The sequence below is a fragment of the Sceloporus undulatus genome, chromosome 2 (assembly GCF_019175285.1).
Source record: "Sceloporus undulatus isolate JIND9_A2432 ecotype Alabama chromosome 2, SceUnd_v1.1, whole genome shotgun sequence".
NCBI classification, from domain to species: Eukaryota; Metazoa; Chordata; class Lepidosauria; order Squamata; family Phrynosomatidae; genus Sceloporus; species Sceloporus undulatus.
The window spans coordinates 278,304,094-278,331,150 of record NC_056523.1 but is presented as its reverse complement, the minus strand read 5'-3'; the positions used below and the strand labels follow the sequence as shown (position 1 = coordinate 278,331,150).

General features: G+C 39.7%; 1 protein-coding gene across 5 annotated transcripts in view; it reads right to left on the bottom strand.

Moving 5' to 3' along the window:
- The window catches only part of KIAA0825 (KIAA0825 ortholog), a 250,061-nt gene that overhangs the window by 142,764 nt on the left and 80,240 nt on the right, over positions 1-27,057 (bottom strand). For 3 of the 5 annotated variants that reach the window (XM_042449195.1, XM_042449196.1, XM_042449198.1), the window contains exons 10-12: positions 26,314-26,504; positions 23,263-23,445; positions 7,555-7,668 (exon numbers count right to left, since the gene is read on the bottom strand). In XM_042449195.1, coding sequence (XP_042305129.1) covers positions 7,555-7,668; positions 23,263-23,445; positions 26,314-26,504 — 488 coding nt within the window. Of the gene's footprint in view, positions 1-7,554; positions 7,669-23,262; positions 23,446-26,313; positions 26,505-27,057 lie in introns of those variants that run through there. The other 2 variants (XM_042449197.1, XM_042449200.1) reach the window with 2 other exon arrangements.

Here is a 27,057-nt window from a genome sequence, read left to right as displayed (position 1 = left end):
AAAAGAAGAATGCCCAACAATTGAGGAATGGAAATTGAAAATGATGGATTTGTGCGAGATGGAGAAATTAACATACCTGATTAAAAACAAGTCTTTAGAAAAATTTAATGAGGATTGGGAAAGCTGGTTAGAATACATGCGAAAGGAAAGGAAAGAAGTTTTGTGAAAAGGTTTTTGATGAGTTTGGAGGAAGGTTGTGTATATAAATATAAATTTAGATAGTAGTTAATATCCACTTACTGAATCTATATCCATTAGTTGTTTTGAATAATATATAAGCTTAAATCAGGAGTCGGCAACCTATGGCCCGCAGGCCAGATCCGGCCCGGCGAGGCCTTGGGACTGGCCCCAGCCCGGTCCTGCCACCGATTGCTGCCCCTGCCACAGCTTCCGTGCCGCTCCGGGTGCCATTTTGAGTTCAGCCCCCCCAGTTGTCTGAGGGACAGCAACCTGGCCCCCGGCTCAAAAAGGTTGCCTACCCCTGGCTTAAATGGTAGTGGTAGTAGGTTATATTTATAGAATATTTATAGAATAATATTTAACTTTGGAATGATAAGTGGAAATGCTGGGTACTCTGGTTAATGTTAAAGTTGGTGTAACAGTTAAGAAGATAAATTCTGATTAACGGTAAAAGGACTATATTGATATAAGAGTTCAGTAAATAAGAACTGGGAAAACAGGAGAAGATCAGCGAAGGAGGAAGTAACAAATTTTTTTTAGTTTTTTTCTTCCCCCCCCCCCTCTTTTTTCTATTTTGGTTATTTTTATCTTTTTTCTCTGTAAAATGGGATTATTGTTGATGATATTAAGATGATGATATATTTGTAAATGAAGATATTTTAATTCAATAAAATTTATATAAAATAAAAAAAAGAAACTGGAGTCATTTTCTTTGAGGTTCATTTCTTTTGCAGACATTTCTACTGACTTGAATTCCACCCATACAACTCTCATGAGACCAGGCATACCAACAACAACAACAAGTTTATTGATTAGTCAACTGACCATATAATAATAATAATAATAATAATAATAATAATAGATTTATTTCTAGCCTGCCCAATCACGAAGAATCCGGGCGGGTTACAACAATAAAATACAACAAATTACAATGGTACATATCAATGGTAAAATACAAATATCAGACTATCAAAGTACATACCAGTATACCAGTTATAGTATTGGTAATAAGAGACCCATATTCAAATCCTTTGTTGGCCATGACGTTTTCCATGTCAGATCACTTTCAGCAACCTAAGAGAACAGATTGCTGAACAGATAAATTCTAAGCAATAAAAACTTACTCCCATTTAGCCTGTGTATATCCTTTAGTCTTTCATTGGCCCTAATATTGTGGAAGGCAATTTACAAATTCACTTCTTAGCCATTTCTCAAGTATAGGTTTTGTGGGAACAGAACTTCACAATGGGGAGTAGGTAAGCCCCACTGCACAAAATGACACCAGTTTGCATAATGTTGGAAGTTTTGCTGTAGGTGGGATATTAAACTGCCTATAACATAATGGCATGTAGGATCCATGAAGATCAAAATTAGCCCAACGCAAATGTGTAGTTAATACATTTACTGACATATTGCTGAGCATCCTCCAAGATGCTCAGAATAATGTTTGGAAATCTCTTCAATTTATGTTTAAATGAGTATCCTATTACAAGTGATGGAGTGCATTTGCAGAAAATGTTACATATTCTGTATTAAATTTTATCTTAGCTCATGAGTTGCTTTTTTAAGTAACCTAAGATCATATTTTCACAAATTTTTCTCATGTCAAAACAGCTTTTATGCTGTCTAGTTAAGTCTAACTCTTTAGGCTTTGGCATACTGCTCCCTGGTATTGACTCATAAGTAATGTTAGTATTTTAAAGACATGCTTGTTTCTGTAATTGGCTTGAAAGTGATAGCAAATTGTATTTGTTTCAGTAAACTGAATTCCCTTAAGTAACCCTGAAGAAGAGTTGTCTGACTCAAAACACATTGGGTCTTAGCAAACTCTTTCAAGTGCACTGTTACTCATTATTAAAAACTGTTTCAGGATGGTGAGAAACATAATCATGAAAGATTATCAGAGCCGCAGGAATTTAATATAGCAGAAACTAAACATTTACACACATATTGTACACTTATTTAAAAGGCATGAGAAATTATAGCACTCTTTTACAAATACCACCAAGGGACAAGGTGGTGATAGAAAGATACAAATGCTGTGGGGACATAAAAAGGTTGTAAAAAAAATGGGGGAAGCGTAGGAGGCCTTTTGGTACAAAATTAGAAGAGAAATGACAGTACAGATGATAGCATATGTCTCATATGTAAATTGTCATTACACTTACTGAAACAGCAAGAAAATTATGTGTTTGCTTGCTTCTAAACACTCCATGTTCTAAAAATATGAAAGAACCAAAGAATGTAAAGTTTAAGATTTGTAGAATTATGCTGTCTCTCCAACTGTCAAAGTTACTTCTTTTTCAGAAACAAATCATGCATTTCTCTCAACTCCAAAATACTTGCACTGAGTTTCATTATTACCAAGAATTACACACTTTATGAATAAAAGATAACATGACCATAGTTAATTATTATTTTTTTTAAAACAAAATGATTTATTTTGTAACAAATAGCTACCCAATCTTTAGCACTACCTAACAGAACTACTATCTTTCTAAAGACAATTTTGAATTATTTAGGAGCCAGTATAGGAGCTAATATACTAGCTCCTAAAATATTAGAAGTTAATAAATATTATTTTACTGTTATTACTTAATTAAAATATTGATATCCTGCCCGATATTATTATTATTATTATTAACCTTTATTTATAAAGTGCTGTAAGTTTACACAGCGCTGTACATAAATTTTTTTAGTCAGACGGTTCCCTGCCCTCAGGCTTACAATCTAAAAGACACGACACAAAAGGAGAAGGGAGTGGTGGTGGGGAATAGGATCATGGGCTTTCAGGCGATCATACCAGTAAAAACAGTTTCAGTTGAAAACATTGTACAATTTAAAATTATAATATAAATTTTGTAAGAAATCCACTGGGCCCCAATGGTTATGATAAAAAGCCATGTTTCAATAACAGAATTGAAGCCGATGTTTGTACCAAATCAGGCCTACAAGGGGGTGTCATTCAACAAACTGGATACCAATAGAGGAGGCCATTTCCTCCTTTGGAAGACAGAGGAGAATCCCCTAGTAGACCTCTGTCCTCAGACAGATTTACTGTATATAGGTAGAGAAGCTCCTCAAGTTACCAAGGTCACAAGCTTTTTAGGGCTTTCAGAGTTATCACTAACATTTTGAAATCTAATCAGAAGTCTATTTGATTGTTAGTGCAATTCCTTTAAGAATCATGTTCAGTGGTTTCTATATGTTACTCTAATGAGCAATCTCACTACAGTGGTACCCCGGGATACGAATTACCCAGCTTACGAATTTTTCGGGATACGAAAAAATCCCATAGGGATTTATTGTTTCGGCTTACGAAGGTTTTTTCGGGTTACGAAAAAACCTCGGCGCTATTTTCCGCCACCGGAGGGCAGCAGAGAGCTATTTTTTCCATTAGCGCCTATGGCAATTCAGGTTACGAAGGTTTTTCGGGTTACGAAATTAGCCGCGGAACGAATTAATTTCATAACCCGAGGTACCACTGTACTAAGTTTTGCTTTGTACTAGCTGTAGCTTCCACATCATGTTTAAGGACATCTACAGGTAGAGCACATTACAGTAGTCCAGTCAGAAATTTGCCATTACATGGGCTGCTGTTGGCAATACTCAAACATATACCCATGTTAGTATTTAGAAGCAATATAGCCATCTTCTTTCTTTCAGTTAGTCTCAAAGGTACCACAAGATAACTCTGCTGTTGGTAGGTTATTCCAGCCCAGGGATAGGCCTAAATCCAATTGTAGGCCTAAATCCAATTGCTATTCCCAACTACAGTAGGCCCACCGAATTATCTGCTGAATGGCTATTCAACACTATATGAACATCATTGATTCAGTAGATCTACAGTAGCTTGGTTTAGCAATTGGATTTAGCCCAAATTGTGCACATTTCTCTGCCTTCAATAAGAGGACTAGGCTTTGTGATATGAATTTCTCCTTATCTGAGCTAAAATCTTAACACCAGCCTTATATAATAAATAGAGTTCATAAACTAGCTTTAAAAAGCCCTGCCCTTGTTTCTGTTAACCAGATGCCCCCATTCCAGCCTTAGTTTGGGAGGACTTCTCAAGCCTATTTCGAGACCCCAATCAAGGACTTACAGTTGATTCAACAAATGACCACTTATCTTTAGTAGAGTTCCCTTCGTGGTCTCCAGTTACAGTGGTTGAAACTAAAAATGTCATACAGTCCTTGAAACCAAATAAAGCGCCAGGTGAAGATTTACTTCTACCAGAAATTTTTAAGACTTGCACAGATTGGTGGGCTCCTGTTCTGGCTGATTTGTTCACCTTTATTAACAACACAGGACATTTCCCTTCTGGTTGGAAACTTTCCATCATTGTTCCCATATATAAAAAAGGGAACAAAGGAGACCCTAAAAACCAGAGACCCATAAGCCTTATTGACATTGTGGCCAAAATGTATAAAAAAACACCTATTAGGCAAAATTGAGGAATGGATTGCTGAGAAAAACTTGTTAGTAGAAGAACAAGTGGGATTTAGATCAGGTAGTTGCACCATGGAGAATTGTTTTACTTTACACCATCTTATAACAAAGTATATGTCTGAAGAAAAAAAAAATTATAGCGTTTATTGATCTCAGAGCAGCATTTGACCCGGAACAGACGGGCCTTTGCAGGGTCCTCATCACATGTGAGGGTTGCCTGGTTGGTGGAGTGCCCACATGCCTGGCAGCCCTTGCACGTGATGAGGGCGCCGCAGCTGCGGTGCGCCCACCAGACATTGCACGTAACGGTGACGTCGCAGCTGCGCCGCTTCCAGACGGGGCGGCACAGCTGTTGCGTCATCGCAACGCCTCTCACACTTTGTGGCATTGCAGCAATGCCGCAAAGAGGAGTTGCTTCCGGACGCTCCTTGTTTGCTCCACAGGAGCACTGCACAATTTGGTTGCTGCGGCACTCCTGTGGAGCAAGGAGAGGCGCCAGGGAGGCGCCTCTTTCTGGTGGTGTGTACTCCGCACTAGACACAATTAACAGAGATATCCTCTGCTCCAAACTGGCAGAATTTGATATGGAGCCAAGACTCCTTTATCTGCTTAAGGCTCTTCACTCAGATACCTGCCTTAAACTGCGTATTTGAGCTAGCGGTGCGCTGTCTAAGAAAGTCAATGTTCATAAAGGAGTTAGACAGGGATGTATTTTGGCCCCTACTTTATTTAATTTATATGTCCATGACATCCCAGGTTTTCTTTACCAACAACAGTCCACACATCAAAGATAGGCAATACATTTCTTAATGTTCTTCTCTATGCTGATGACATGGTTCTGATTGCTCGCTCGCAGGTGGATTTGAGACGGCTCTTACAGAACCTAGCCACTGTTCCCTTAACTCTTTAGCCATCAACAAACTTAAGTCTAAGGTGGTGGTATTTGGGAAAAGGTACAAAAAATATTATTGGTTCCTGGAGGGAGTCCCAATTGAGCAAGTTAACTCCTATTTATATTTAGGGTTGTCCTTCTCAAATACAGGGAAATGGACAAACCACCTTAGAAGAAATAAACAGAGAGCTATAGCTAATTCCACTGTACTTTACAAATTGATAAATTACAACCATTCCACTAGTTTATCCCCTATCTTAAAAGTTTATAAGGCTAAAATCATGCCTATATGAAAGTACCCCTTTTGGAGCAGGCACAGAGCTGCTTCCTAAGGAGGATACTTGGACCAGATAAGAACACTCCGGCCAAAGCAGTGAGAGCAGAACTTGGGGCCCATTCTATCTAGTGCCAGGTTATGATAAAAGTCTTTAATTACTGGCTAAGGATCTTCAAAATGGACTCAGGGAGACTCCCTAAATTGCTTAGAAGAACAGCTAGATATTGGGCGACCAAACTTTTGGGTATGTCAATTTTTCCAACTAATGTAACAGCTAGGCTTCTCTCCTCCTTATCTACTTTCCACTGGTCATACAGCTCAGGAAACATTAAAATAAAGAATTTTGGATATCAGTGCCCAAACAGACATAGCCTTGCAGGCCAGTTTCAAGTCTCTAAATTGGTTGGACAAAAATAAAACATTATTTGGTTTAGAAAAATACCTTAACACGTGACAAGGGCGTCATTATGGTGGCCGGGGGTCACCATGATGATGTCATGCGCACACCACGTCCAAATGGTGTGGCACGTGCATGACATCTTCGCACCGTCCCAGGCCACTTACGGCAGCCTGGGCATGGCATGAGAAGGAGCTTTGAAATGGAGCTCCTTCTGGGCACGCACCTCGTTCCCACAGTCACCAAACGGCTGCGGGAATGACGCCAGAGAGAAAGGGGCCAAGCGGCTTCTTTCTCCCATGGCTCTGGCTCCTGGGATATCCAGGGGCATGAAGCCCCAAGGACACCCCTTTTCCAGGCTATGGGGAAGAGGCATTTTGGCACTTCTCCATGGCCTGGAGAAGTGCCAGATTGGAGCCTCTGGGCTGCCGGTATGGCTGCCCTGGCCTCAATCCTCCTGGGAAAGGGGCGGGTCCAGACCGCCAGAGAACAGCTTTCACCAGAGCTAGAGCAACTGAACCCTATGGTAAGAACAGGATGGTTTCAAAAAATACCCTACCACGAAAGAACATCTGTGGTGCTCCAGTTGTAGAGGACACGGTGCATATCTTGTTTGACTGTTTATATATGCCAAGGAGAGATCCCATTACGTACAACCATTTTTGGTTAAAATGACCACTGGGATCCAATTGTTAAACTGTCCTATTTCCTTTCTGGGGAGAATTTACACTTAGCACACTGCACTGTAATATTTATTACAAAAGCTACTCACCTGAGAGATGTATTTATCACACAAAACGGAGTCTCCTGCCATGGTGATGAGCTTATTTAAATACTCCAAATTAATTTTTTTATACTTGTTACCTCACTCCTCCTGTTTTAGCTTGCAATCTATTTTTTATCAAATTTACTATTTATTTAAGTTTCATGTGTTTTAATTTATCTAGTTAATTTTTATGAGTTTTTGGATAGTGATTATGTTTTATCTGTGTATGGATTTTGGTATTTTGTATTTTATTTTATTTTATTGTTGATATGGTCAGCTGACTAATCAATAAACATTGTTGTTGTTGTTGTTGCTGCTGCTGCTAACCATTAGTTACCCAGTGAAAAGAAGTACAACGGAAAATTGTTCCACAAAATGTCTGGATAAGGGAATGTTCCTGATATCTTCAGCATGATAGAAAAACACATGTCAAGTCTGCACTGACTGCTGCACAAAATTATAGTGATAAAATGTCTTCAAACAGTTTAAAATGAATAGTTATTATAATTCTTTGTCAGAAAAGATATTGATATGGAACACTGAAATATATTATATTTAAATTTTAATGTATATTCTGACTTAAAGGTACTCACTTTAATAAAGAAGAGCAAAATTCTATTATGCCAGATATCCAGAACAATGGTTGGTAAACTATTGGCTCTAAAAACTCTGAGGGCAAGGTATCACTGCAGTTACTCTGAAACATCCTGAAAAACACAAATATTCCAGAATAATAGATTAGGTAATGGATTAGGTAAAAAATGGATTACAATGTTTATGTATCATCAGACACAGAAAACAATTTACTGGATTGAATCCAAATAACTACCAATTAACTCCTATTATCAGCTTGTACAGGAGATTTCCACATTATTTAGTCCCACTGGAGCTTTCTGCTGCATTTCACACATCATTACAAAAACACTCCCCCTCCTCCTGCAAGCAACAGGGGTTCCTTTTGTAGACTATATCCCTATACAGTCAAAACATAAGAAACTCAGGGTGCACAAGCACAACTCTACATGCAATTCTTCAAATCCAAAGAAAAGTGCAATATAAAATTCAATTTTGCTCTGAATTAAAATCCTATCTATATATTATTATATTTTTCTAGATATTTCAATGACCTTCCAACATTTTAAAGGTAAAACTGGTCATGACAGATCAAAGGCCTAGCACCCTGTTTCCGTGGTAAAACAGTTGCTCCCAAGAATTGGTGTTAATTGGCATAATCTAAACCTGGAGGTTCCACAGAGAGAACATGATCAGCAGTTGCTGACGAACCTATTCACCATGCATAAGCTTGTTTCATTTTGAAATCATCTCAGAAGTTATAACAACATTTTGTGACAGTAAATTCCAAAGAAATAAATTACATATTGTGCAAACCATTGCTTTTGTCTTTCCTTGAAGCTACTGAAATATAATTTCTGATTGATTCCAAATTCAAGCATTATGGCAAAGGAATAAAACAGTCCGGCCAGAGAGAGGAGAAGGAGAGGAGCAGCTGGGCAGCCATATTGAGACCGTGTGCTTGTTGCTGAAGGGGCGGAGCTTCTGTGAGTCACATCTGTGAGTCACATCTGTGAGTCACAAGGGGGCGGAGCTAGCAGACTAGCTTTATATAACACCTTCCAGATCCGGCACCTAACGGCGCGCGAATTTTAATTTTCTTTAACTCAACAACTCTACTCAAGTGGCATTGGGTTAGAATCAGATATTGAAACAGAACCTTGCCTTTAAGTATAAGATAGCAGCCAGGACATTCCTTTAAAGTTGTACAGTATTCCCAGTAGACTGAACTTGCCTCCACAGACTGGTATAAAAGGCCAAGTCATCAGGGGCCTTAACGTTGGTTTTTACCAGAGAATTTTTTAAAGAGAAACTACACAGTCCTGTTATAGTCATTACTAAAGACCTTGCAGTATGGACGGCGAGGGATCTGCTGCAGTCACCTGCAACTCTTGTGGAATGTTTGTCTTCTTGCCTACAGAAGTGGACAACTTCACATGCCTCAAGTGCAAGTTGGTAGCACTCTTGGAGGAGAAAGTGCAGCAGCTGGAGTCCAGAGTAGCTACGCTTCAGCATATTAGGGAACAAGAGGATTTCCTGGACACAATAGAACTAACCATCTTGGATGAGTACCATGCAGAGGAAGATGCTAAGGTGGAGGAGGTCACTTCACATACACAGGAGGAAGACAGCTGGAGGAATGTCACAAAGAGAAGTAGGCCAAGAAGGGATTCTTCAGGGAGCTTGCAGCTAGAGAATTGATTCGAAGCTCTTTCCCTTATCAAGGAGAATGAAGAAGAGCAGCATGGACAGACTTCAGGGACAGAGCAGGGGAGCCTGAGAGTCCCACCTGAGGGAACAGTTGCTGCTAAGCCTCGGAGGAGGCGTGTGGTCGTAGTGGGGGACTCCTTGCTGAGGGGTACAGAAGCAGTGATTTGTAGGCCTGACAAGATGTCTCGAGAGGTGTGTTGTCTTCCAGGTGCAAAGATCCGTGATGTGACAGAGAGGCTGACAAGACTGGTCAAGCCTTCTGACCAATACCCCTTCCTTTTGGTCCACGTGGGAACTAATGATACTGCAAGACACAACCTTCAGAACATCAAAAGGGATTACGAGGCGCTTGGTAGGAAGCTGAAAGGAATGGATGCACAGGTTGTCATCTCGTCTCTTCTGCCAGTTGAAGGGCATGGTCCAGGAAGGGAGAGGAAAATAGCGGATGTGAACAACTGGCTTCGCAGATGGTGCCGCCGAGAAGGATTTGGATTCTTCGATCATGGGCTGCGGTTCCATGAGGAGGGACTTCTTGCAACAGATGGGTTGCATCTCACGCCAGTTGGAAGAAATGTTTTTGCCAACAGTCTCAAGAACTTGATCAGGAGGGCTTTAAACTGAGTTCCGAGGGGAAGGGAGACAATATTAAGGAAGGCGAAAGGGATGGCGAAAATAGTCAAACTGACATAGAGGAAACAAGAAAAAAAGTGCAAGGACCCAACAGTGGGAGGCAAAAAAACTTGCACAGGCAGCAAGTAAAAGGGAACCATGGTCTGCGATGTCTCTACACTAATGCACAGAGCATGGGAAATAAGCAAGATGAACTTGAACTCCTAGTACAACAAAGCAAATATGATATAATAGGCATCACTGAAACCTGGTTGGATGAGTCTCATGATTGGAATGTGGAAATAGAGTGGTATAAGCTTTTTAAGAGAAATAGGCCAAACAGGAAAGGAGGAGGAATAGCACTATATGTCAGAGATATTTACACCAGTGAAGAGATCCTGGACATCAATCATGGAAGCCAGGTGGAGAGCATCTGGGTAAAAATTAAAGGGGAGGGAAACAACAAAGATGTTACGGTGGGAGTCTACTACAGACCCCCAAGTCAGACTGAGGAATTGGATGATATCTTTCTAGAACAGATGACCACACAGTCAGAAAAGAGAGATGTAGTAGTGATGGGTGACTTTAACTATCCTGATATTTGTTGGAAGTCAAACTCAGCAAAATCCTCAAGGCCTAGCAAATTCCTCACTTGCCTGGAAGACAATTTCATGGTCCAAAAGGTGGAAGAGGCAACAAGGGGGTCAGCTATTTTGGATCTGATCCTAACCAACAAGGATGACTTGGTTAATGGGGTGCAAGTGGTGGGATCGTTAGGTGGAAGTGACCATGTTCTCCTGGAGTTTGTAATACAGTGGAAAGGAGAAGCCAGGCATAGTCAGACACGCATCCTAGACTTTAGGAGAGCGGATTTCAGTAAACTTAGAGAAGTATTGAGGGCGATTCCATGGTCAGAAATACTAAAAGATAAAGGAGTTCAGGACGGATGGGAATTTCTCAAAAGGGAGATACTGAAGGCACAATTTCAAACAGTTCCAGTGAGAAAGAAAAACGGGAGAAGTCTCAAGAAACTAGGATGGATGACTAAGGAACTTTCAACCGAGCTAAGTTTGAAACGGAACATGTATAAGAAATGGAAAAAGGGGGAAATAACGAAAAAGGAATTCAAAGAAATAGCAGGCATGTGTAGGGGTAAAGTCAGAAAAGCTAAAGCGCAGAATGAACTCAGGCTTGCTAGAGAGGTTAAGAACAATAAAAAGGGCTTTTTTGGATATGTCCACAGCAAAAGGAAGAAGAAGGAAACGGTAGGGCCACTGCGTGGAGAAAATGGCAAGATGCTAACAGAAGACAGAGAAAAGGCAGAATTACTCAACACCTTCTTTGCCTCAGTTTTCTCAGAAAAGGCAAAGGGTGCTCAACCTGAGAATAATGGAGCAGAGGACAGAATAGGGGAATTTCAGCACAGAATAAGTAAAGAGATAGTAGAGGAACACCTTGTTAATCTAAATGAATTTAAGTCTCCGGGACCAGATGAACTCCATCCAAGGATATTAAAAGAACTGGCAAATGTAATATCGGAGCCATTGGCAATAATCTTTGAAAACTCCTGGAAAACAGGAGAAGTCCCAGCAGACTGGCGGAGGGCAAACGTTGTCCCCATCTTCAAAAAGGGGAAAAAAATAGGATCCCAACAATTATCGTCCAGTTAGTCTGACATCAATCCCAGGAAAGATTGTAGAGCAGATAATTAAACAAAGAGTCTGTGAACATCTGGAGGGCAATTCCATAATCACAAAAACTCAACATGGGTTTCCGAGAAACAGGTCATGCCAGACAAATCTGATCTCTTTCTTTGATAAAATTACCAGCTTGGTAGATGAAGGGAATGCTGTGGATATAGTATATCTTGATTTCAGTAAGGCCTTTGACAAGGTTTCCTATGACATTCTTGCATACAAGCTTGTAAAATGTGGGCTAGACAAAGTAGCTGTTAAATGGATCTGTAATTGGTTGACCGGCCGAACCCAAAGGGTGCTCAACAATGGCTCCTTTTCATCTTGGAGAGAAGTGACCAGTGGGGTCCCACAGGGCTCTGTCCTGGGCCCAGTGTTATTCAACATCTTTATCAATGACCTGGATGACAGAATTGGGAGCATACTTATCAAATTTGCAGATGACACCAAATTAGGAGGAATAGCTAATACCCCAGAGGACAGGACCAAGATTCAAAATGACCTGAATAGACTAGAAAGCTGGGCCACAGCTAACAAAATGAAATTCAACACGGAGAAATGTAAGGTATTGTACTTAGGGCGGAAAAATAAAACGCACAAATATAGGATGGGGGACACCTGGCTGAATGAAACTACGTGTGAAAGGGATCTAGGAGTCCAAGTGGACTACAAGTTGAACATGAGTGAACAGTGTGATGCGGCAGCTAAAAAGGCCAATGCAATTTTAGGCTGCATCAATAGAAGTGTAGTGTCTAGATCAAGAGAAGTAATAGTGCCGCTGTATTCTGCTTTGGTCAGGCCCCACCTAGAATATTGTGTCCAGTTCTGGGTGCCACAATTCAGAAAGGACATTGAGAAACTGGAGCGTGTCCAAAGGAATGGTGAAGGGTCTGGAAACCATGCCCTATGAGGAACGACTTAGGGAGCTGGGGATGTTTAGCCTGGAGAAAAGAAGGTTAACAGGTGATATGATAGCGCTATTTAAATATTTGAAGGGATGTCATATTGAGGAGGAAACAAGCTTGTTTTCTTCTGCTCCAGAGAACAGAACCCAGAACAATGGATGCAAGCTACAGGAAAAGAGATTCCACCTGAACATTAGGAGGAACTTCCTGACAGTAAGGGCTGTTCGACAGTGGAATGCACTCCCTCGGAGGGTGATAGAGTCTCCTTCCTTGGAGGTCTTTAAACAGAGGCTGGATGGCCATCTGTCAGGGATGCTTTGATTTGGATTTCCTGCATGGCAGGGGGTTGGACTGGATGGCCCTAGTGGTCTCTTCTAACTCTATGATTCTATGATTCTATGATTTTTTTCTGTATGAACACTTGATACTATGCATAGGTCTCCTAAGGAAAGAGTTGACTGCAAGATCATTTTGGTTATCTTTTCCTCGCAGTTTTCACCTCTACAATATCATTTTTGATATGAAATAATCAGAAACACACAGACTGTCCAAATATGGTAACACCTCATATTTATATAGAGATACTATCATACTAGTTTTCATATATATATATATATATATATATATATATATATATATATATATATATAATTTCCTTGCATTACCATCACTCCCAAGACTGTTTTTGTCCTTAGCTATGGTCAGTTCAGAAGACATTACCATAGAGGCAAAATTAGTATTTTATACTCCATATCCATCACTTTATACACCACACCTCATTTACTCTTAGGAGATTTGTTTGGGGACTTTTCACAATCTTCTTATTTTTCAACATCCTAAAATAATGGTGTCACCTGAAAATTTTGGCACTTCACTTTTAATCATAAACAGCTTTGCTCTAAATGTACTGTACTCTACTGTACATGCTCAACAATTCAGCATAAGTCCAGTATCTCAATGGTCCTGGTGCCTGAAGGGTCAAGGTATTGTCAGTGTAAGGGTAGAGAAACATCTCCTGGGGTGTTAACCATACCATCCATTCATATTCTAGGGATAGTCAGACCTGATGCAGCACATTCCTCTGCATAAAGATATACATATAAAAATGTAGAACTGATCACACACCCACAAGAATACCAAAACTTTGCAGTTCTTCCTCAGGACTGCTTTTACACAATGATAATAAGATGCATAGCAGCTCATCTGAAGGTATTATCACCTTTGAAAGCAATATTGCTACATCCATTCTTGGTATCTAGAGCAAGTATTACTTTCTTTGACATAATATGTGATTCATTTTAAATGTACAATGAACTGTCTTGTTATGAGCCTAACTGGTTTACATTAGAGTCCGTTGGGTGAATCTAGAAAGGCTACCGAGTGTGACCCATTGAAAGTACTAAATAAGTCTTGATAAGAAGTTGTCATTCTTGACAGTAAGATATAAAACTCACAACATCAGAGATAAGCTCAGAAAAAATGTCACAAAGATTGAGGCAAATGTGACTCCCCTTGCTCTAATTCTACCAATATTTCATACACACTGCGGGTTGCACAGGAAAAGCTCTAACCCAGCTGGAGATTTCAATTGATTGAGACTTATCATACCATCCCAGTTTGATAGGTTTGGCTGTCACTCCAGACAACAGACGATAGAATCCTCTTTAGTGCTGGTGAATTGAAACTAAAGGTATGAATGTCTTTCAGAAAAATCACAACTTATGATATGATTGATGGTTTAAACAATGACTTTTATATGCAGTGGTCAAGTGAACAACTTTTTAAAAGAAGTCTCAGTGATGTTGCATGCAGATGAAGCAGAAGTGGCTCTCGCATGTACCTCTCCCTTCTATGTCCAATGGGCATCAGTCCCTTATCTTTATTTGTGCAAGAGATTTTATTGTGTGCCCCTTGAGGACTGGCAGAAATTAAAAAGATTTTTTTCATGTTGCACCACCCCTAGATCTACCTTTTGTGCTTCTTGCTGGATTTTGCCCTTAATGGCAAAATCAGAGTTTTCTCTGTAGGCTATTGTCAAAGAGTTTGTGCTTTGCCTTCTCTATGCATTTGTGCTGCTTCCTGGCATGGAGGAATGGCCATTAATGCTGCTTAGTGGCTTAGGGTAAGTTTCAATTGGAGAAGAGAAAGTTAAGAGGTGACATGATAGCCATGTTAAAATATCTGTCATATCGAAGATAGAACAAGCTTGTTTTCTGCTGCTCCAGAGACTAAAGTCCAAAACATACTGCAGAAATCATCCAGTTTGAGGCAGCTTTAACTGCCCTGGCTCAATGATAGGGAATACTGGGGACTGTAGTTTTGTGAGACCTTTAGCCTTCTCTGCCAAGCGCTATAGTGTCACAATAAACTACAATTCCCAGGATTTCCTAGCACTAAACCAGGGCTGTTAAAGCACTCTCAAACTGGATTGTTTCTACAGTATGTTTTGGATCTAGGACACAGAGCTGGATTCAAACTGCTAATTGGATTCAAACTACAGAAAAGCTTAAGAGATGATATGATACCCCTGTTTACATATCTGAAATAATATGATACTGAAGATGGAGCAAGTTTGTTTTCTGCAGCTCCAGAAAACAGGACCTGCAGGAATTGATTCAAACTACAAGAAAAGAGATTGCACATTAACATTAGGAAGACTTCCTGATGGCTAGAGCTGTTCATCAGTGTCGATAATGCTTTGATTGTATATTCCTGCAGGAGTTTGGACTGGATGGCTCTTGTGGTCTCTTCCAACTCTATGATTCTATGCTGTTTTCTTTGTACCTTCCTTTCCCTTCATGTGCCATCTAGCCTATCAAAAAGGAAGAGGAACAGCTGTGGGGTTGTGGAAATTACATAGTTGCCACCACTGAGACAATCTAGACAAGTCTGAGGGTGTCACCATTTGGTGCTTGATTAGATTTGAAGAACTGCACAGTCATGTGTGTGTGCATTGTGTGACAAAGCCAGGACATCTGGTGGTAAATGCCCTTGGAAGGAGCCAGACCACTAATGCATATTGGACTGCATCTGTGAATGTATGAGTAATATGTATGATGAGATGTACATGATGTAATGCTTGATGCAAGGTCCTGGAAGGTGGCATCAGCCGAAGGTATATAAGGTTCAACTGAATGTAAACATGTGTGGGTCATAGTTGTGGAGTGTAGAGTCAGTGCAGTGAGTTGATATATGTTAGCATTAAGAGTTCTTGTATAGCTCTGTGTTCCTGTGAGTTGATAAGAAGGAAGTCCGAGTTCTTTAATTCCATCCTGGAATTCTACCTTGACTTTGTAAATAGTGATATCTTATCCTCTATAAATAAATCCTTCACCTTGAGCTGTCTGCTTCCACTTCCTGATTTCAAGAGTATCTTGTGGTCCTGGCAGAGATACTGAAAACACATTCAAGTCTCAACCTCAGCAGGACAGAGGAGAGAATATCCCATACCATCAAGGACTGTCAACTTTCCTATCCTTACAACCACTTCTTTGGAAAGAAGATTATCTGCTGGACCTGAAAGGATGAATTCTGACACAAAGGGGGGGAAGAAAACTCAAGGATCTGCTAGGAGGAACAGAAAGTTATCTTCTGCACACACCATTATGCCAATGCTTTTCTGGATCTAGGTTTACTTGCCTGGTATACCAAAAGCTACTAGGAAATTATCTTTATACATAAGAAATGCTTTATACATAACAAGTTGCCTCTTGTTGAAGAGCTGAGGATAGCATCTTTGATACCAAGGAAAATTCCATTGTACAGTTATGCTACTCTTCTGTAGTGTATGACAAAGTGAGATTTAATCTTCCAAGCCTTTGTGCTGGTATGAAATGATTTTTTAAAAAAGAAAATTGAACAATTAAAAGGAAAAAAGAAGAAACAGAAAAAAGGAAAAGAGAGAACATTAAAAGTACAGTTCAGGGCAAATAACCAAGAACAACCTGTTGCAAATTTAGTGGGACGATGAAAAAAGAATTATTGGAAAATACTGGACACTGCTGATTGGATACAGTTTTCTTTATCCGCCACTGTCCTACCTACTCAACTTTTATTTTGAAGAGATCTCCCCCTGATACAGCATGCTGATTTTTAAAAAGATATATATGCATTCTGCAATGCACTCTGCTCTTTGGATATATTATTTGGGGGGTGAATGGGTTGTTTTTTATACAAGGGTAAGAGAGTTAGCCTGGGAAAGAGAAGTGGTAGTGTTGGGGAAAATGGAAAAGGATAAAAACGGTTATATTAGTCAATTATTATAAACAGAATAGTGATACTGCAACCCTGCAGCAGTAAAAGAAATAGAGCCATAGGAAATAAGAAGGGAATGCTCTTTCACAATTCCCTATCCTAAACCAGAAAAGCTTATACACAGGAACAGTACTTGGCTCTTCATTGTCTGATAGTGCTGTCTTTCATTAATTGAATTTCATTACTTGTCTAATCTACAAATGGGGACGATGCGATAGATTTCTAAACTGGGAGATGGATTATTGTGCTGCTTCACATGATAGGTGAGGAATCACATTTTTAATGCCATTCTGCATAAAAACATTCCAGTACAAAACTAGCACAGTGAAATACAGGCCCTCTTTGAGATGCTAGGTTTGCTTTGTTCTGTTTTTGTATGGAAAATATTTGAACTGGGGAAATATTTTTTTTTAAATGGCATTTCTCCAATGGCAGTCTGAAAAAGTACAGTGCACTATACCACCTCATAATACCTATATGTGGGACTCATGCCAAAATTCATGAAATTTACTTTCACACCATAATAATATAGTATTATGCCTGCAAAACTGCAGAGTCAGTGTGTGTGTGTGTGACTAAGGCCTGGACATCGGATGATTGTGGCCTTGAAGCAAGCAGTAGAGGAGCCAGAGTACAATGTGTATTAGGAAGGACCTGGACAATAAGGCTATGTGCATGATGTAATATACTAGCCAAGATCACAGGAAGTCAAACAGATAAGAAGCACAGCTCAGTGTGTGTCATTGGTTGGTTGGTGTCAGCAGTTGTTGGTCTGGTGTTGTTGAGTGTTGGTGAGCCTGGAGAAAGCTGGTTTCGCTTTTGTCCATGTGCTCTGTGATTGCCGTAAATAGTTTTTGCCTCTGGTCCTCTGTAAATAAATCCTACACTGCAACAGTCAGCTTTCACATTGTTTGGTAGTATCCTGAGGTCTGTGTTATCCTTGATTCTGTCATGTTCCATATCTAATTTTATCATCAAATTATAAAGTTTAGCAATTAGTATTTTATTTCCAATTTAAAAAATTGTCTCTAATTCCATCTTCTGTTTCTAAATCTACAGTAGTTTCACATCTTGTTTAAATTTCTCATGTGGTTGAGACTGCCAGGGTTGCCTTGACTGACGATCTGCGTCTAAGCATTGACAGGGGTAGTGTGACCCTGTTGGTGCTCCTAGACCTCTCAGCGGCTTTTGACACGATAGATCACGGCATCCTCTTGGACCGCTTGAAGGGGTTAGGTATCGGAGGCACTGCATTGCAGTGGTTCTGGTCCTTCCTCTCAGGCAGGTCCCGGAGGGTGCTGCTCGGGGACAGCTGCTCCAGTAAAAGGGAGCTCACCTGTGGGGTTCCACAGGGTGCTATATTGTCCCTGATGTTATTTAACATCTATATGAAGTCGCTAGTGAGATTATTCGGAGTTATGGAGCTGGGTATTATCAGTATGCTAATGACACCCAGATCTATTTCTCCATGTCTCGTTCGTTGGCCTTGAATTCTGATGTCATCTCTTCTCTCAATGAATGTCTTCAGGCAGTAATGGGCTGGATGAGGAAAAACAGATTGAAACTGAATGCGGACAAGATGGAGGCGCTCACAGTAGCAGCCCCGAAACCAAGAATTGGGCTGCAACCCCCAGTCCTGGATGGGGTCACACTCTCCTCCAGTGATGTGTTCGCAGTCTGGGGGTGCTCCTTGACTCGTAGCTCCTGATGACAAATCAGGTGAATGCGACAGTCAAGAGCGCCTGTTATCAGCTTCAGCTGATACGCCAACTGCGCCCTTTTCTGGAAGTAAGGGATCTTGAGACTGTTGTACACACGCTGGTAACCTCATGTCTAGATTTCTGTAATGCGCTCTATATGGGGCTACCCTTGTGCTTGATTTGGAAACTGCAATTAGTGCAGAATATGGCGGCCAGAGTAGTGTCAGGAACATCGAGGAGGGACCATATTACTCTGGTATTAAAGTCCCTCCACTGGCTGCCTATTGGTTTCTGGGCCCAGTACAAGGTGTTGGTTATCACCTTTAAAGCCCTAAATGGGTTGGGTCCAAACTATCTCATTATAGTTTCCTCCCATATAATCCTCCCCGCACACTCCGGTCCTCTGGGAGGAATTTGCTGCAGCCTCAAAGATCTAGGCTTTCGGCTACCTCCCAGAGGGCATTTTCTGTTGTCGCCCCTAGACTATGGAACGACCTGCCGGACGAGATCCATCAACTGACATCTTTAGACAGCTTTAAAAAGGCTGTCAAGATGGATCTCTTCCAGCAGGCCTTTCCTGGATAGATAATCCCAGCCTCAGGAACCCTCTTCTCATGAGAGTCCCTAAGGTCCTCCCTGGAAATTTGAGTGGAATGCTGCCACAGTTTGCTGTTTTGTTTTTGTTTGTTTTGTAATGGTGTGTATGTGTTGATGTTGTTTTAATTATAATTGATTTAATAACTTTTTAAGGGGGGGGAGGGAAGTAGATTTTGATATATATTGTATTGTATTTTATTATTGTGAGCCGCCCCGATTGATCTCAAAGGGGCGGGATATAAATATATTATTATTATTATTATTATTATTATTATTATTATTATTATTATTCATGTAATTGATGATAAAGGAACCAGTGACAATAAATGCCTTCCAATGATAATTCCTTTCTTGGATTTTTAATATTTCATTATAAGTTAACCATTTCCGTCTATAGAAAGCAGATGTAAGTTTCAATAATAATCATGAGAGACATGCCTTCCATATCTATCTATCTAAAAAGAAAAGGCAAAAAAAACATTGAGGTATCAGAAAATGTTGGATAATTGCCATGAAGAATATATTATGAAAACAAAAGAACTTGTTATGGAGGGTTATTTGTTTTCCATTGTTTTTATATTTACACAGTTATTTGAAAGATTGGATTAAAATATGGTTTTGAACAATGTAAATCTAAGTTTAAATTGCAATTATGTTTAAATGTTGAACTGGTGATTGACCATATGCTATGACCTTAAAGAGGATTTTTACAAAATTATGTATCTGTGGTGTATGATTCTAAGAAACAGACTAAAACCTACAAGGGGGTCTCAAAGGTTTTCTAAGAGTACAAAAAAACAAGGGACATTTTACCATTTGTGGTGGACTTGTAAACAAGCAAAGGGGTATTGGTTGCAATTACATACATTGATAAAGAGAATGGAAGATCAGCTGGAAAGAAATTATAGAAGTATACTACAGATTTGATTAATATGTCATCTCTGGGAATCTCTAGGTCTTCCAGCATGACTCTATTGGCAACCTCTGCCCAAAATAATCACCCTAATGCCAGCAAATGTGGGAGGGTCCACTGTATTTGAAATTAAGTCAAATACTATAGTTTCCTATAATAAAGTCCGCCCTTGGTATCTTCGTGGGATCCGTTCCAGACCCAAATCCGTGGATACTCAAGTCCTATTGTTCCCAATGGCAGCACAACCACACAGCCGCACTGCCATTGGGGCAATGCGACTGAGGTTTCCCTTCCCTCCTTCCTTATCTCCTTTCTTCCTCCTTCCCCCTGCAAGGCTTCTGCCCTGTGCTGGGCTTTGAAGGTGGTTTGGAGGCATAGGCTGGAGCCCTGTCAGCCACAGGTAGCTTCCCACCCTCAGTCCCAACACTTGGGATGGAACCTCCAGGCTCCGAGATCCAAGTTTGGCTCTGGCTCCCTCTGGCTGACGAGGCTCCAGCCTCTGCCCCCAAAGCCAAGGTAGGGCTGAAGCCTCGCAGGGGGAGAAAGGGGGAGAGAGAGGAAGGAAGGAAGGAAGGAAGGAAGGAAGGAAGGAAGGAAGGAAGGAAGGAAGGAAGGACTTCAGTGCAGTTGTCTCCAATGCATGCATGCATGAGCTGCCATAGGGGACAGTGTGGGCTTACCATCTGCGTATGCACAAATCCGTGGATGGCAAGTCCGTGGATATTGAGGTCCAACTGTAGTTTATCTTGGCATTTTCAGTCTCAAGGTTGTGTAATTTCCACATTCTTTAATTGTGGTTATTCTTTCCATTGTCTATTAATACAGAGTGTCTGAAAATTATCTTTACCATTTCGATTCTATAGGATTAAAATTGTAAAGATAATTTTCAGACACCCCATATTTCAGCCAGAGTAAAATGTAGTCGTTCGGGTTCACACTTTATTATAGAAGGGTTTTTCCCTAATTATATTTTTCCTAATTATATTTAAAGTATAAAGTTTCATTTATGAAGCACAGCTTGGGACCTGGTTACCTTAGAAATTTCCAGAAGTGGCCACAGAAAAAGAATAAAGAATGAGTTGAAAATGAGTTTGTGTGACATCATTATAATTTTATCTTAGCAGAGAGCAGTGATACTTCTCCACCTATTTTCACCATTAAATAATACTCTGGTTAACCCTGCTTTTGAGGGCAATCTTAATCCAAGTGCAATATATAAATGCAAAAGAAGACTGTTCCTAAAATTCTGAGCTTCATTTGCTGATATTAAAGAGAAATGTTGCATAAGGCTTAGAAAACTATTACCATTAACTGTATCTTATATATGGTCTCAGCCTACATCAATGTTGTCAGCTGAATTAATTGGTACTTGCTTTCAAAGATAAGCTATAGTTTTTAATAGCTTTAATGAACATATGCTCCGTTTTCTATGCATAGCAGGCATCACTTTGTTTCTTTCCCCCATATATTAATGACACACAATCTGCTAAAAGGAAGTTCTTGTTGTATTTTGATGAGCTTCAAGATATATAGTTCTGAATCAAGTGTGCCATTCTCCTGATGTGGTTTATTGATTGCAGAGAAGACTTCAGCTCTCTAAGTAAACAAAGGTGGCTATCACTAGCACTACTTTATGGGATGTAAGATAACCTATCTGTACAACTGTTGATTGATCAATAATAAGTTTGTTGTTATTTTGCTTGAATATAATATGTAAAACAGCATGGATTCAAATGCAGAAACAGGCATGTTGTGCTGCTTTGTTTAGCCTCAAAGGCCTGTGTAGTTGGCTCGGTACCTGATTGTTTGACAGAAAATATGCCCTTCCCACAACACTTAAAATATGGAGTTTACTAGATGAAGGCACTTAGAATTGTACAAAGAAATATCATTCATTCTCCTAGGATCTTTAGAACTATAATCAGTTTGACTCTTCCTCCAATTATGATTTATTCTCAAAATAAATCCATTACACTGAAAAATATGGTTGTTATCTGATAAAACTAAGGGAGCACTATATACACCTTATTAATATATAAGGTATCATAAGAGTTTTGCCAGTTTAAGTGATTTTTCATACTAGAGCAAAATTATGTACAGTATAAACATAGCAGTAAAATACTGAATGTCTTGCCCAAACCCTAATCACTACAGGGATGTGCAAAGTGCAGCTCTCATGATGCATGTGGTCTCCTCAGGGCCCTTTAAAAAACACCCAGTGGTGCAGTGGTTAAATGCCTGTACTGCAGCCACTCACTCAAAACCATAAGGCTGCGATTTCAAAACCAGCAAAGGGGCTCAAGCTTGACTCAGGCTTGCATCCTTCCTAGGTGGCTAAAATGAGTACCCAGATTGTTGGGGGCAAATTAGTTTACAGTTGTAAACCACTTAGACACTGCTTAGGCGGTATGAAGCAGTATATAAATGAAGCTTGTTTGTCTGTTTGTTTTTAAAAAATAATTCAAAACCTTTTTGCCCTCAAATGCTCCCAAACAATCTCTAAGGGTGTTGAGGCAATTTTATTATGATTTCACCCCCTCCAGTCATTTTAGGCCCAGGAAAGGTCTTTTTTAATAATAGGAACTGACTTTTGGGTCACTTCTTGTCGTAAGAAAGGCTGCATCTGAGTCTCCAATGGCCCTGGTAGGGTCAAAACCATGGCACAAATGCCCCTCTCCAGTCCTCAAAAGGCATTCAGAGTCTTTTTTTCCTTTTTTTTTTTTTTTTTGGTGTTGTTGCTGGTGATGCAATGCTGGGAGTTGTTTTCCAAGTACTCCTGCACAGTGCACCATGAAAACAATATAAACAACTTAAAACCATTTCAGATTAAAGCAATAAAATAATTTAAACAAGACAAAACATATTAAAAAAGGATAAAAAACTAAGATGGTTAAGCCCTAATTTTAAATTAAGCTTTAACATAAACCTATGTTTTGACTTGCTACCAGGAGGAACCAGCAGTCACACCAATGACATCTCAAAGGGTAGGGCATTCTAGAAATGGGACATCATAGCTCAGAAGGCTCTCTCAAAATGTGCTCTGGTGGTTTTGGTGTCAATGTGCTCAGCTTGTTTTCGGGTGGCACCAAGAGCTAGGGTGGAGGAAAGAGTGGGGAAGTATAACAGTGAAATGTTGGCTCTTGGTCAAGCAGAACAGTTGTAACCATATTTTTCTCAAATCTGCTGCAAGAGGGGGAAAGCAAATATCCATTCTTACCCATACCTGAAATCAAAGTTCAAATTTTGATCCATGCTAGAAAATCAGGTATCATACAAATACAGTTATTTCTCCTAGATTAAGGTACATACATACATACATGTCTTAAAATAGAACATCACCACTTACTTATAAAGATTCTCCAGTGGTGTAGTTAAAATGACAGCAGCTGCAAGTAAATTATTGCAATGCCTGTGTACTTTATAAATGTGAGGATTTTTGTCTATATGTGGGCTCAGAAGTTCTTGTACTGAGCCACAAACTGACCACAATATCTTTTCACAGGTCATCAAAATTGCTGTGACATCTATTCTGTAAGAGATAAAACAAGAGCCCCAAAGATAAAGGAAAAATTGCATTAAAATCCACATCATCTCCTACAATGCAGAAATCATTCTAACATGAGGGGGGGGGGAGGGTACACCCTTGTCATTACCTGAAGTTGTAAGAATCTTTTGGCACAATCTTTCAAAAATGACACAGAGGGTTCTCCTGATTTTCAACTATGAACATAATCTAAATGTGCACTGTTCTGTACATGTGGGTAAGTTCTCTCCATAGAAACAAACAGGGAAGTAATTCATTGTGGAAAAACTTGGTTTGCTTTGAGCTATGCATAGTGAATTATGGGCCGGTTACACACCGACACTTGGGACGTCCGCAGGACGTCCCATTTTAAAAAAGGGGCGTCTCTTCTAGACGCCCCTGGGTCTAATACGGACTCTGTCCGTACAATATGGCGCCGGCCGTTCCACACGGCCGGCGCCATCTTTACATATCGGACGCATAGTGTCCGAACATGTCGCAGCGCCTATGACGTCGCAAATGCACCAGCTCTGCGCGGGAGCCGCGCGGTGTGGCTGGTGCAGCTCCCATATGGAGCAAGCGGCGGCGGCAGCAGACCGCCTCAAAGCGGTGGTCTATAACCCGCCTTAGACTTGGATAGCAGTATTTAATTTGTAATTATGTAATTCCAAATACATCCTCATAACAACATAAAGAATTCCAGTAACATCCTTGATACTAACCTGGAAGGGGGGGGGGGGAATTCAAGCATAAGCTTTTGTGATGTACAGTCCACTTGATCAGATGTGCAGTAGACTGTAATCCATGAAAGTTTATGACAGAAATTACTTTGTCCCAATTAGTTTTAAAGGTGCTACGGAATGCCTTTAATTTGTTCCTTATAATTCTTTACCAATAGTGGAAGTTTCCTTGAGTTGAGTCAATACCGCTGACACCAATTGGTTTCATGAAGACTTCTTTCCTAATTCTATATGGATATATTAGAGATTAAATCCACAGCCTAAAACCTATTTGAATTAGTGACAAACGACCCATTTTGATTTTAACAGATCAGGGCTGCTATCTAAACAATGTATACATCTGCTCGTCAAGCATTTTGAGAAGAGTGAGTAATGTGAACATACCCAAAAAGCACTGCATCCATACCAAGCACAGATAGAACAGAAACAGCTTAAATATTCTGGCAGCTAAAGTTATATTTCTGACTCCACAATTAACATTAAAGAGCAACTCTACTCCAATACATTATACTGTACACAGAGAGAGTGAGAGCAAGAACGATAGAGAAAGAGCGCTATTGATTATTATTTACTTATAGAGAAAATATTACCTGCTCTCTGAATAACTATTTACAAATACTGAAATCTACTAATCTTGTGCATACTACAGATTTTAGGATTTATACATTCCTTCCAAATTGTACTATATGTTGGAATACACAGTACATGATATATTAAAAAAATGAATCTATCCAGTTTCAGTAGTCCTTTTATTTCTTTGTAAGATTATAATACTCTTATATGGTTGATTCATATCAACCAACTTGTCTTTTGTACAGTTTTTATTCCACAGCTGTTTTCTGTTAACAGTTTTTAATATCTATTTCTTATAATTTATGGGCAGAGCTAATCATGGGAAACACAGGAAATTTAATTTTAAAATGCCAAATGTCAGTTATGCAAGAGCTAACAAATGGAATTTGGGTGGAAATGGGAAGGTACACACCTACAGGTGGGAAGTGTGAAAACTACACATTTAATTATCTCACTAGATATTCTCTATTTTTGTTAAAGATCTCCACTAGAGCATGTTTATTATAGGACAGTTCTTTCACATATCCTGCTAACAAAGAAGTACAGTGAGCCCACGCTATATGTGGGCTTGTTATAGGCAGCTTCCAGCTTACGTGGAAACCACTGGGAGAATGGGAGAATGGGGTGTGCGCCCATGGCGCACACACATGGCCACACAGTGAATACAAGCTCCATTATATCTAATGGGGCTCAAGCATACGTGCTTTGTGCCTTATGCGGGGGGGGGGGGGGTCCAGAACAGATCCCCGTGTAAGGCAAGGGCAGACTGTATAAAAAATAATAATCATAGTATGAAATGGGAACAACTACTTCTCAGAGACATATTTTCTACACTGAATAGCTGAATCCTTCCAGAAACATGCCTCTACACAGATTCTGTTTCTGTGGGATAGTTTAGCCTAATTGAAACATGCCACATCTGAGTTTCAGGTCTCTTATGTCTCCTCCACTGGTATGGTTTTGAGTATACTGAAATTTTCTTTTCTTTTTTTAGGTCAAACACAACTTGTTGTGATGCTTGAACCTGGCAAAATACAATTTATCATCATCATGGCTTGTTGAAACAAGCCAATTTCAAAACCATAGTTCAAGAAGTCAGTTTGTTACTACAAACTGTAGTTAAGGCTCAGATGGTGTAATCAACTGTGATTGACCTAAAACAAAAGAAAAAGCTTCCAATCTCTTCTTTCTGGCACACAGAAGGGGAATACATGAGCCTAATACTCAGTGTTGACAGTGGGAAGTATACATAAATTCTACCCATGGCACAAAACAGGAAGTCAAGTTTAAAAGTTCATTACTTACTGTTCTTTACACAACATATTTAAAAGGTTTGTTTTTCCTGAACAGATGTTGACTGTATAATTTTTGTTGCTGTTTTTAAACTGATTGCTCTCTTTGTATTTTTAATACGTTAACATGTATTGTTTTAAATATTTTATTTTGTTATTATTCCATCATTTTTCAGTGATGACACTTTAAATGTTAACTCAACAGAAGAATGAGAACAACAATAATGCAATCACTTTATTCATACTACAAAATAATAACAAATAATCACCTTATTTGTGGTGTCCTTTTGTAACTGGGCTGGGCTTGAAAATATCTGCAGGCCAAAAGTGCCAAAGATTTTTCCAGCACTTCTTTTAGAATCTCCTGGGCTAGCGCAGGGGGTAGAACAGTCCATAGATCATGATGAAGAGCACAGCAGAAATAATGCCACATCTGGACAGAGAATGAGCATCTTTCACCCTAGCAAAACCACCAAACGTTAAACAACAGAAACACATCTTCCTCAATGTCAGTTTAGATCCAGTGAATCTAATCCACTCATGCTGAGTGGAAACTGTTAAAGAGCAAGGAACAAAATTCTCACAAGGTTTAAAACATATTTTTGCTTAAAAGGACACAGCATGTTCTCTTTCAGTTGCAAATCATTGTTCTTGCATTAAGCCAAACCATTGACATAAATCTGTATTTCCCATGCCTAGCTTTTTGGAAAATTCCACTTCCAGTTACTAATTTACTAAAATGTGTATAAATACTCACCATCTCCAATGTGTCAAAACCAAATTTAATTAAAAAGGGTTACCAGTTATGAACATCCTTCATCCTTCTATTTATACTCTTATTTGCTACTGCCATTGATATTCTATATAGCTGCAACTGCTGCTGAAGCTAATGATTCTGAATGAGAAATTAAAACCCACATTACACTTTGAATTATGGGTTATGTGGCACTGTTGACTTCTGGAAGCCACACTGATTCTGATTTGGGGGAGGAAGTGGGATATGAATAAAGTTA